This window comes from Copadichromis virginalis, linkage group LG10 (assembly GCF_057382275.1).
Source record: "Copadichromis virginalis isolate Kocher_CV1m ecotype Utaka linkage group LG10, C_Virginalis_male_GT1.1, whole genome shotgun sequence".
NCBI classification, from domain to species: domain Eukaryota; kingdom Metazoa; phylum Chordata; class Actinopteri; order Cichliformes; family Cichlidae; genus Copadichromis; species Copadichromis virginalis.
Window position 1 is genome coordinate 4,585,931 of NC_140627.1, and position 12,016 is coordinate 4,597,946.

Below are 12,016 nucleotides of genomic sequence, written 5' to 3' on the forward strand. Positions count from 1 at the left end.
ATCTGAGAGCGAAACTGAAGAATGACTTGCACAGCTTCAGAATTCAAGGCCAAAACTACCCACACTCAGTGGCCCTTTATATATAATAAAATGTGTTATATAAATAAAAATGCCATTACCAATGTAAAGGTATCTGAATCTGTGTATAAATGATGTAGCTGAGTATTTGAAATGTAAAAAAAGTTTATAGTATGATTTAAATCACTACGTTGAAAAAGAACTGTGACTGAAACTACAGAACTATCTGTATTATTAGTAATAATTTTATTATTATTATCATTATAGTTATAGTTTTTACATCACCAATTTTTACAACTATCTGGCAAAAAGCTGTTTATAGACACAAGTTTGGAATGTTGATTCTTGGAGGACGTTCACTTTGTAGCGAATCACAGATATGATGCAAAACTGTTTTATTTTATAGCTGAAGATTCTGGTTTTGTGAAACAAAAAAAAGTAACCTCCTCAAGTTTTTATAATGGCCTGAGTTATGTGAGCCATGGATTCACTATTGAATGATTGTATTCTTCATCAAGCTGGTTCCAGCTTTGCCAAAAGGAACCTTGTCATAGAGCTTTGTTTTTCATTTCCAGAATTAGTTTTCAGTCAGAGTGAGATCTGGACTGTTTTTCCGGCTGATATTCCTTTTCCAGAGAAAAACTTTGACACTATTTTCTCACCAGTACTTTCTTCTATACTTTAAGTGCTTTCTAACTAACATCCACACACATTCATACTCTGATGGATGCATCTAAGAGCAACTTGGGGTTAGAATCTTGCCCAAGGACATTTGGCATGCAGACTAGGGGGAGCCAGGGATTGAACCAGCAACCTGCTCTACCTCCTGAGCCACAGCCTCAGGCTACTTATATCCAGAACTGGCAGTCATCTGTCTCGTGAACATGGCTTCAAATTCTCATAATGTTCACACTTATTGAATATTCCATTATTCAAAAAGTGTAATAATCCTGCATGAAGTTTTCTGTGACCCAGGAACCGTCAGGTCACAGGACCATTGCTCTGCATTCATTTAGTAAAATTTATTTTTTTAGCAGCAAGGTTTTCTTTTACATAGGACTCAGTTCTTCTGCACATGAAGAAGGTGCATTCATCATATAATACCATGCCAACAGATCATTCTCCTCGGAAGCTCTTCAGCTGCTGTTAAACTTTCACTTTGAATGAATGACTCATTTGAAAGTTTTGAGTTTTCTGAAGACTGCAGAAAATCTCAAGACATGAAAGTTTCTGCTTTATTTTTAAAGCAAAAACTGCATTCCAATCTTTCTTCTACAGTCAAATCTTCAAAGACATTACAGAGGTAATGTCTTTGAAGATAAGTATAACACTTGCTGTATTTTAGTACTCGAGGATAAGAAATTGTAATTTTAATGATACTGTTCACCAAGCTGAATATAAGATCTTTTTAATATAAGATGGAGTTGAACCCCCTTTCATGCCCCTGTTTAGAATCTGTGAACCTGCAAACAAAACCAGCATGAAGCCCGTGTTGTTTATTAAGAACAGAATCTTTAACTTGTCGTTCGTATTTCCCACCAAGCATGGCACAACTATTCCTGATATCATCATCATCACCACCTGTGCGTACCATAAAATCAGAACCAAACCTGATTCAATCCTGCCCCCTTGTGACAACACTGAAATACAGAATATCACAGAGCCCAATGTTGATCATTTTTAAACTCCCAGGAAGAGAACCGTTTAAAAACAAAACTGAGTCACAGTAACTAAGAGATGTGTTCACCAGGACGTGTCTCACTCAGAGCGGAGATAATCTACTCACGTAAGAAAAAAGTGCATCGAAAACATTAGGCGTGTTTCTCCGTTATTTAATCCCTTTGATTTCAAAGAATAATTGGAATATAAAATGATTAAAATCAACATTTATAAACAAGATAAAATATGACAGGAATATAAACAGAAGGTGGGGGCTGCATTTACATTGTGCATTTATATTGTACATTTCATCGTTTATTCTGGTTTTACATTCTCGCTGTTGTCAGAGTTCACCAGTACTGATAAAAAGTAGAATCACAGGCCATTCATGAAAAGAGCAGAGCATGAACTGCGTGCCCTGTGAGGCCGAGAAATACTGCAGGAGCTCTTTGAGACTGATCAGGGTGAAGAGTGAGGCCAGAGAAGGGAAAGCTTGCTTTCTTTTATCTATCAGGAGACCAGGAGGTGCTGGTCTCCTGCTTGTCTTGATACATGGAGGTGCTCATTTAAGCTAAGAACAATTCCGATATTTTTATTTATTCATTTCCTTCAGCACAAAATGTGTGTTTTTGAAAACATTAGAAACTTGCCAGCATGTTTCTGTCAATTTAAATGTCTTTGAAATCTCCCCACCTCTCAACTCTCTCCTGCACTTTGAAGGTGACAAACCACCGTCCCTACAGTCGTATTTATCAGATATTACCAGAGCTTTATTAACTGTTTTTTTCCCCCTTGCTCAACTTCTATACATGTGAATTAGAACATGTCTTGCTGGCTTAAAGCAACACAATTCAGGCTGCGAGTCTTAATATTTCAACAGTATCTAAAAAGCCATCTGGTGACAGCAATCAAATCACCAGAGCAAAACAGCAGCATGGCGAAAACCCGACCCTACTGCCTAGGAGAGTATGAAACATACATGTTAAGCAGAAGACAGAAGGACAAGAAGATCCAGGGGCTTGCTTCGAGTGCTTCTCATTTTGTACTCATTAGTGTCCTCTCATAGTTTAGAAAAGCAAAGCAAATAATGGCACAAGAACTCCAATAAACTCTGCCTGACCTGCAGTTAAAAAGTAAAAGCAAAAGAACTCATTCTATTTAGAAAATGTTCTGGGATTGTTAATTTTCAAAATGTCATTAAGTGCTTAATATAAAAGAGAGGCCTTCAGTATACATTCACCACATCATCTAAACCTGCCTTTGTACTAAACCCATTTATTTACTGGTAGATAAACGTGGGAGCGCAGGGCGTAGCAACTCACCGTGGCAACTGTTCTCTAGTATTGCAGACATTTTGGCACCAAACCCTTATAGGGACAAAGAAGCATCCTCAGGAGTCTATACTGTGTTAACACGCATCTTTGTAAATAAGCGCAGGTGTAATACTATCTTTATTAGATCTGAAGTGATGCCAACTTTCTCCTCTTGACTCAAGTTCATAAACAGTGCTGAGAGCAGAAAAGAAAAGCACACAGTGCAAATGGCAGAGATGTTTCAAACTATCAGTGACTGGCAGCTGTAACAAAAGATGGAAGGGACACTATACTGTAACCTACTGAAGCATCAAACGTTTTCAGTGCTGGCTGAAACAAACTGATTTGGGTTCAAATGAATACTCTGTAGTCACGCCTGTTTCTGGAATGTATGAAAATAAGTCTCTTCCATTATAGTTTTTTTCAGACTGCTGTTTGGTTTCCTTGACTTATGTAAAATTAAGATGCAAAATGGAAATAAAAGCATTTCTTTCCAGCAGAGGGCATGGCAGAAAAACATTACATGAGTTCAAATTTCACATTCTTGTGAGCACACACACACGTGCCGTCACATGTATTGTTTAGCCAGTCATCATTAACTTGTCGAATGGCTGCTGTATCAATCTTCCCACAAAGTAAGTAGTTTAAAGGAAAGGCGGTGTCAGAAATACACCTCCAGATGGCTCTGTGCCATGTATTCTACATTCACACACACCTGCAAATGACATTTAAGTGCATCTAATGGGTGAAGTTCACCCCACTGAGGTGTACAATAAATGCCAAGGCATCAATTAAGTACTTACAAGCCAATTTTGTGCAGTTTTGAGAGACAGAGAAGTTAGCTGACACCATCAGTCTTAGCGTGGTAAACTCGAACCAGCTGGTACGCCAAGGTTGTTTGTTCAAATGAAAACGCTGAAAATTGCTAACAAATACAGTCCGACTCTGGTTTATCCATCCCCACCCTCACACACGCACACACACACGCACACACACACACGCACACACACACGCACACGCACACACACGCTCAGCACACTACTCCAGCTGTGACAAACACTGCAGTGCATTTTGTCTCGATGCAAACGAGTGATTTTCACATTAAGAGTTCAGACTGACGTCCGTGCGCTGTCTCTGTTCGGACGCTCGCTGCAGCACATGCTGGGTTTTAGCCGGTGTCTTCCTCGGCGTTATGGCCGAGGAACTTCTCTGGATTGGAGGTACCTTCAAAGCGCTGCGAGGCAATGGCGGCTTGATGAGACATACTCTTCCTCACAATGTCGCCTTTCCTCCACAGTGTGATCTCCTGGAAAAAATTAAAACAACATACATGGTGGTGTGAGGGGGATGTACTGTTGGTAAACTCTCAGATCTATAAAAGTTCAAAATATTAACAATTAACTAACTGCAAAATATCCTCAGATTGCCAGAAGAATTATAGTCTTTTTTTATTTGCCCCATGTGCTCTCATATTTACCAGTAATTGAATCATTCTCAGTTATAAACATTTCTTCCTCTCACATGTTTAACCCTCCTCAGTGCCTCTGTGTACACAGATTGGGGCGTGTGGCCTTGATGCCAAGACTCTGACACCCAATCAGCTTTGTTTTCCAGCTAGAGTCCCAGGACCATGATTGGACAGAAGCCCAGTCCTTGTACTGATTGATAACTGAGACTGTGTTTTCAGAAGTGCAGAACAGCGCACATACATTTTTCATTGTGCAAATGCTTCCTTCTTTTATTCATCTTGGTCATTATGAACTTTTATGCACAAGCCGCTATTATACTTTTTTTTTTAGCCATGAATGGATGCAAACATTTCCTCTGTTTTTTTCTTAACTTATTAGACAACAACAAAGAAACAGTACACGTCTCCCTGGAAAAGTGCAGAAAAGCTCACTTAGTTTTGCTGGTCTCAAAAAAAGGAAAAATAACTAAGAAAATCAGAGGATCAGCTGTGAACTGCTTCAACTGGGCAATACAGGGAGTGCAGAATTATTAGGCAAATGAGTATTTTGTCCACATCATCCTCTTCATGCATGTTGTCTTACTCCAAGCTGTATAGGCTCGAAAGCCTACTACCAATTAAGCATATTAGGTGATGTGTAATGAGAAGGGGTGTTGTCTAATGACATCAACACCCTATATCAGGTGTGCATAATTATTAGGCAACGTCCTTTCCTTTGGCAAAATGGGTCAAAAGAAGGACTTGACAGGCTCAGAAAAGTCAAAAATAGTGAGATATCTTGCAGAGGGATGCAGCAGTCTCAAATTTGCAAAGCTTCTGAAGCGTGATCATCGAACAATCAAGCGTTTCATTCAAAATGGTCAACAGGGTCGCAAGAAGCGTGTGGAAAAACCAAGGCGCAAAATAACTGCCCATGAACTGAGAAAAGTCAAGCGTGCAGCTGCCAAGATGCCACTTGCCACCAGTTTGGCCATATTTCAGAGCTGCAACATCACTGGAGTGCCCAAAAGCACAAGGTGTGCAATACTCAGAGACATGGCCAAGGTAAGAAAGGCTGAAAGACGACCACCACTGAACAAGACACACAAGCTGAAACGTCAAGACTGGGCCAAGAAATATCTCAAGACTGGTTTTTCTAAGGTTTTATGGACTGATGAAATGAGAGTGAGTCTTGATGGGCCAGATGGATGGGCCCGTGGCTGGATTGGTAAAGGGCAGAGAGCTCCAGTCCCACTCAGACGCCAGCAAGGTGGAGGTGGAGTACTGGTTTGGGCTGGTATCGTCAAAGATGAGCTTGTGGGGCCTTTTCGGGTTGAGGATGGAGTCAAGCTCAACTCCCAGTCCTACTGCCAGTTTCTGGAAGACACCTTCTTCAAGCAGTGGTACAGGAAGAAGTCTGCATCCTTCAAGAAAAACATGATTTTCATGCAGGACAATGCTCCATCACACGCGTCCAAGTACTCCACAGCATGGCTGGCAAGAAAGGGTATAAAAGAAGAAAAACTAATGACATGGCCTCCTTGTTCACCTGATCTGAACCCCATTGAGAACCTGTGGTCCATCATCAAATGTGAGATTTACAAGGAGGGAAAACAGTACACCTCTCTGAACAGTGTCTGGGAGGCTGTGGTTGCTGCTGCACGCAATGTTGATGGTGAACAGATCAAAACACTGACAGAATCCATGGATGGCAGGCTTTTGAGTGTCCTTGCAAAGAAAGGTGGCTATATTGGTCGCTGATTTGTTTTTGTTTTGTTTTTGAATGTCAGAAATGTATATTTGTGAATGTGGAGATGTTATATTGGTTTCACTGGTAAAAATAAATAATTGAAATGGGTATATATTTGTTTTTTGTTAAGTTTCCTAATAATTATGCACAGTAATAGTCACCTGCACACACAGATATCCCCCTAAAATAGCTAAAACTAAAAACAAACTAAAAACTACTTCCAAAAACATTCAGCTTTGATATTAATGAGTTTTTGGGTTCATTGAGAACATGGTTGTTGTTCAATAATAAAATTATTCCTCAAAAATACAACTTGCCTAATAATTCTGCACTCCCTGTACAGAAACTGCATTTCTGGACTGGCTTCAGTTTTCAGCCCATGAACTTGCTGCCTGCCTGTAACCCTCACCCGCCAAGGGTTCTTTTTCCCAAACCGCAGAAAGCTCGTCCAGAGACACAAAGTCATTATAGATCCATAGTACGATATTTCTAGAGTACACATTTTCTTTACTATGTCTAAAGTGGTCATATTCCTAGATACTATGACTAAACACAAAGTAGAGCTCCAAGAACGACACAGTACTCGAAACTGCTTGAACCACAGCAGCTGGAACGTCATTAACAGTCACCTGTGTGAGTGAGCAGAAGAACTACAGATCTTGTGTGATCTCACTGTCTGTGTACCTGCTGTTTGAAATAGCGTCTTTCCTCTTCATCTATGAGGACCAGATTAAGGTAGTACCGCACAGAAAACTTCTTGTTAATGTCCCTCATTGTGGGGGTCAACTCATAGCCTGCCAGAAACAGCCTGATGGGGATGGACTCTCCTGTAGCACAAGACAAAATCAGGTTTAGTTTGCAACAAATGAGATCTGCTGCAACAAGCAGCAGAACCACAGACCATAAAAGGCCTCTGACCTCACCTCTGACGGGGGCACCATCCATTATTTCATACTTTGCTATGGTGTCATTCTCATGGTAGACGTTAGGGCCTGTGCCAGTTGTCTCCCGCTTGATGATGTCAATCTCCATATGTCTGATCTTAATCCTCACTAGGAGGAAGTAAATCTTCCCTACAATAACATCTTTTAGGTGATACCTGCAAGCAGATGATGGAATCTGTTAATATTCTCTCTTGCTTTGATCATTTCAATTTCTGATTGCAAAGAAAAAAGAAAATCATACTTGGACTTATTGTACTCAAACTCTATGTGTAGACAGTCCTCAATGCCAACTTCCATCTTGATGGAGGAGTTCAGCTCGGGGTAGGTGCTGAGTGTGTGAACCACAAGATCCAACTCTTTGCTGATGTCGTTGAGTCTCCGGCCTACTGTCGCCCTGAGAAAGTAGCTGGAAGCAAATGCAAAAACATTTGGATACAAGAGAGGAGCATGTCACTAACAGCCAGTAAGCAGCATGTGAGGTTGCACTGACCAGTACACAGATTTTCATCTCTGTGTGCACAGCATGCCCCTCTTTAGATGCACTGTTGCATGCTGCAGGTATTGCTACAACAGAGAACACCAAAGTGTACAAGAAACACACAACTTTTACAAGTGAAGGCAAACTAATGTAGCAGTTTATCTGCATTTCAGATCATATTTTAAGTAGTTCTTTGTAACTGACGTTTAGTAAAGCAAGCTGGGGTTGGACCAGAGCACCTGAAGATGCTTTTCTTTACCACCAACGTTGTTGAAGAGGTAACAGCAAGTATTGTTATGGTTTTGCATGTCATGAAGTAATCTTACAAAGAAACTTCAAAGATATCTTTGAACTAGTTTGAAAACCTCACATGCAAATTTAATGGGAAAAAGAAGCCACTTGAAGATCTTCATGAGTACACACTGTCTCTCAATTTCTTAGTCAGGAGCACCACTTACTCAAAACATCTAGTTTCAAAACAGCAAGATAGTGATGACGAAAAAGCTCAACTAAAGACTTAAAAGTGGACCTTCCCGGTGCTTGAAAGTAGGGCTGGGTATAGTCACTGATTTCTATAACGGATTCAATTCTGATTCACAAGGTCTCGATTTGATTTAATTTAATTCAATTTTGACTCAGATAGTCAGAAATATTATTATTGTAATCATTTATCAGTACTGACACTTGTCAGACTTCATCAGAGGTGTGAGCATCACAGCAGATGCCTTTGTGTCAAAGTAACTGAAGATAAAACAGAAAAACATGAAGGCAATTTTCCTGGCCTGGCTTTTTATAGCAGATAAGAAAACCATGAATCAACATATATCTGATGCTGCTGAAGTAAAGCAAAGCAAAGTTACAGAGGTTTTTATTAGAGATAAATCTAAGAGTTTTGTAATTTGGCATAATTTCAAAAAGCTTAAATTTTCTTCGGTAGTGAACAGAAGACATTAGGCTCTCTTGACAGAGAGCATTTTTTTAAAAACAAAAAACAAAGATGAGAAAATTTATAGCATTCTCACTCCTAAATATGAAGCAGGAAATTGAAGATGTATAGCTTAGCATATACGAATGAAATACAGGGTAACACCTCAACTGCACAAAGGTTAAGGAATGTCCAGCGTTATAGCACGCCATCAAAAACATGGAACAAGCCATTAACGATTCCACTTGCAGAGGACAGAGCAGAACTTACCGTAACTTGACGTTCTGACCAGTGTATGATTCGTAGGGTTTCTCCACATGTGTGAACTCAAAGTCAAACGTCTGTGACTGTGTGAGCTCCCCTGGTCGAGCCAAGTCTTTCACCAGAGACACAAACTCGTGATGATTCCCCCTGTCATAGTACATTTCTGGAAACACAAATTAACAGTGTCACACATTGCCCATCGCTGAAGTCATTTTAAACTCTTTTATCTGAGGAACTGCAAAGACAATTGTGTACTGACAGTCCTCACAGTGACCACTTCTCCCACTGTGCTGACACACTGACTACATGGTGCAAGCTGAATTTCAGTGAAATGACTGGTCAGAAATGAATTTACATACTTTATAATTATTACTGTTTGCTTTCCATTTCCTATCTGCTCACAACTATTTCAAAATCAACTGAGATACTTTAACATGCAAATGAAAAATGCTAATCATTTTAACCAACTGAAAAAAAGACTGACAGCATGATGTTTAAACTAAGCAACGCTGTTATTTGAAAAAATTTATTCTAAGTTTGTTTTTAGCGTGAGTAGCACATTTGAAACAGTTTGTGCAGGCCTGTGTTTGTTGCATCACTTCCTCTTTTAACAACTGTAGAGGTTTGGGAACTAAGGAGCGTGAATGCTGTAGGCCAAAATGTTTTCTCATTCTTGCTTGTTAAAGCATTGCAGCTGCTTAAAAGTGCAGGACACTGTTTGTCATGTTCATGTTTCAGAATGTGTTTGAAGTTTCCAACAGGTGACAGGTTTGTACTGTGGGCAGGCCAGTTTAGCACCCAGATTCTTTCAATGCACAATTAGGAGTTGTGATCTGTGGAATATGATTTGGCTCTGTTTTGCTTAAATAACGTAGACATTACCTACAGAAACGAAAAATACAGCAGTGTATTCTGGTCCTAAACCTCTATATATACACACTGCATGTTTCTAGAGTGCAACAAACAACAACCAGCTTGGATAGAGTGTAAACAAACAAATATGTAACTATATATAAGAAATGTCAGAGAAATCTGTTTGAGTTTGTCTGAGAGAGAGTAAAAAAAAATATCCAGTGTAAGACTGGATATCTGCAGGGTTGAAACTACAATGTGCAGAACCATGGAATACAACACTTACTTCACCCTGCTGTGCGTTACCCGGTTATTTTATACCGGTTGTAAAAGGGAACCACCTGAGTAAAATAACCATTACAAAAGCTGATGTTTTAAAGAAGGTACATATAGGGCCAATTCTAATAACAGTCTGTGGCAGCATAAACCCTTATTTAACATTAAAATGCAACTGCTGGGATTTGCTAAAGAGGCATGGTGTCAGTTTTGTAACTGAAAGTTGTGGACAGCGGTATTTTTGCAGCTGGTCCTATGGCATATATAATTTCAGGAGGCGAATATTACATTTGCAGCCTGTAATTTAAACATTAAATCTAACACTGAAGAATTATGCCTCTTCCGGTTGTGATGCATTCTTAGATGAGTTTTATTTGGAATAAGAGAGAGGAAGAATAAATGCATAATTGGCACATTGGGTGAAGGGCTTAAAGCGGTGACTGCAAAGCCAAACTTTGGCTGTCCTAAACTCTTCACTGATTTCACATGCTGAATGGTTAGAGGTGAGCCCTACATCATACTCTCCTTTGCTGGGTCTGCTGGTTTTTTAGCTGCTAATTTGTGGTACTTAGCATTAATGTGGTGATTGCTTTAGTGAACTGGCTGGGCTTTTGTATATAAATATAGCCTAGTTAGTAGACCATCCTGTCTGACGGCCTCCGACTATGAATTATGGGATGGCACTGATCACAGCGTTTATCATGGCCGCCACAGAGACACTTCCAGGTCACTTAAACGGTATCATCTGATAAACACTGTTTTAAACACACAGACACAACAATACACAGTTCGCCGCACCGTCAGAAACGCCTTTAAGCAGTTTCCTTGAAACTCTCAGCTCTCAGGCTGCCATCTTTGATTGAACAAAAGTAAAAGTGACAATCACCTAATACTTCAGTTCTTACTTACATGTGATAATCTAGGCACCGAAAGTGCGACTTAACAAAAAGTGTACGTTACAGAAGATGTTTAAAAGAAGGGCCAAAGGTCACTGAGACGTAACGGCTCTCCAATGGCTGACGAGTCAGCTGACGTCGCTCGCGCCCACATCTGTCACGAGACCCGACACTTCAAATAGACACTTGTTACTGCAGTACGGCCGAACTTTAAATGCGTTTCTTGTCACTTTTTACACATTAAAGCTGTAAAATACACCATGCTGATAGTCGTCAGTACATGTAGCTAGCTACCCAGTATTTCCTGTCACACTTTGGCTACTTCTGTCTGGGGCTGAATGTGGAATTCAGGCCTAGCAGCTGCTCACCTATCTGGCCGATAAACTCGATTTTGATGCCATTATGCTCCAGCCTCTTTCCCGGGTATTTGAGCGTAACGTTGACTTTTCCGGAAACAGTTTCCCCGTCGTAGAAAAGGAAATATTTGTCTTTCCTGCCGTCTTCGCTTCTGTGCTCAGCTTTCTTTCTCGTTTCGGCGTCATTCAGAACTATATCTATGTCCGCACTCTGACCAAAACCAAAAAAGCTCATTGCTGCTCGTTAGTCAAGCGAAGCCCTGTGGCCGGATCCCGCTGGAAATGCGCTGTCTTCCTAATGAAAGAACACACTGTAGTTTGTTCTCGGTTTGCCGCGAGGAGTCCAGCGCGAGCTGCTTCCCAGATTATTGCATATTTTGAGTTACAACCGCCTGACTACGCATGCGTCTACAGTCACGTGAAGGAAATTTTATTCTTTGTAGTTTGTTTCGTTTCTCTGTTCATGAATTTTTTTGACAAATTGTACTCTCGGTGCTAAAATGAAAAATTATAACGAGCAATATTTCGCTGAATGCCAACTTTTCAAACAATGGTAACCCTCCCCTTCACCCCACCTCTGCACCTTTCAGGCGCAGTATCAACAGGCGGAAGAAGCCACAACTCCTGGCCTCCTTGAGTTGCTACTGCCCCGAGTAAAGTCTTACAGGTGTTGGAATGTCCAATTTAAACACAATTTAATGGCCTTCAAATTATGATTGACCAAGATGTTCTTTTGGAGGCTGAGGCTGTCCCAGCGACCAAGAGGCAGGGTACACTCTGGACAGGTCACCAATCTGCTGGCTAACATTGCCACACCTATGTCATTCAGATTAACCGG

General features: G+C 40.4%; 1 protein-coding gene across 1 annotated transcript; it reads right to left on the reverse strand.

Annotated features, from left to right (window-relative positions):
• Window positions 1–1,834: 1,834 nt before the first annotated feature.
• Window positions 1,835–11,584, reverse strand: LOC146699708 (vacuolar protein sorting-associated protein 26B-like). Its single transcript, XM_085469548.1, has 6 exons — window positions 11,191–11,584; window positions 8,805–8,961; window positions 7,373–7,537; window positions 7,111–7,286; window positions 6,872–7,014; window positions 1,835–4,296 (listed from the first exon to the last, which is right to left on the reverse strand). The coding sequence occupies exons 1-6, from the start codon at window positions 11,411–11,413 to the stop codon at window positions 4,159–4,161; spliced, it is 1,002 nt and encodes a 333-aa protein (XP_085325674.1). The 5' UTR covers window positions 11,414–11,584; the 3' UTR covers window positions 1,835–4,158.
• Between the last annotated feature and the right edge of the window lie 432 nt (window positions 11,585–12,016).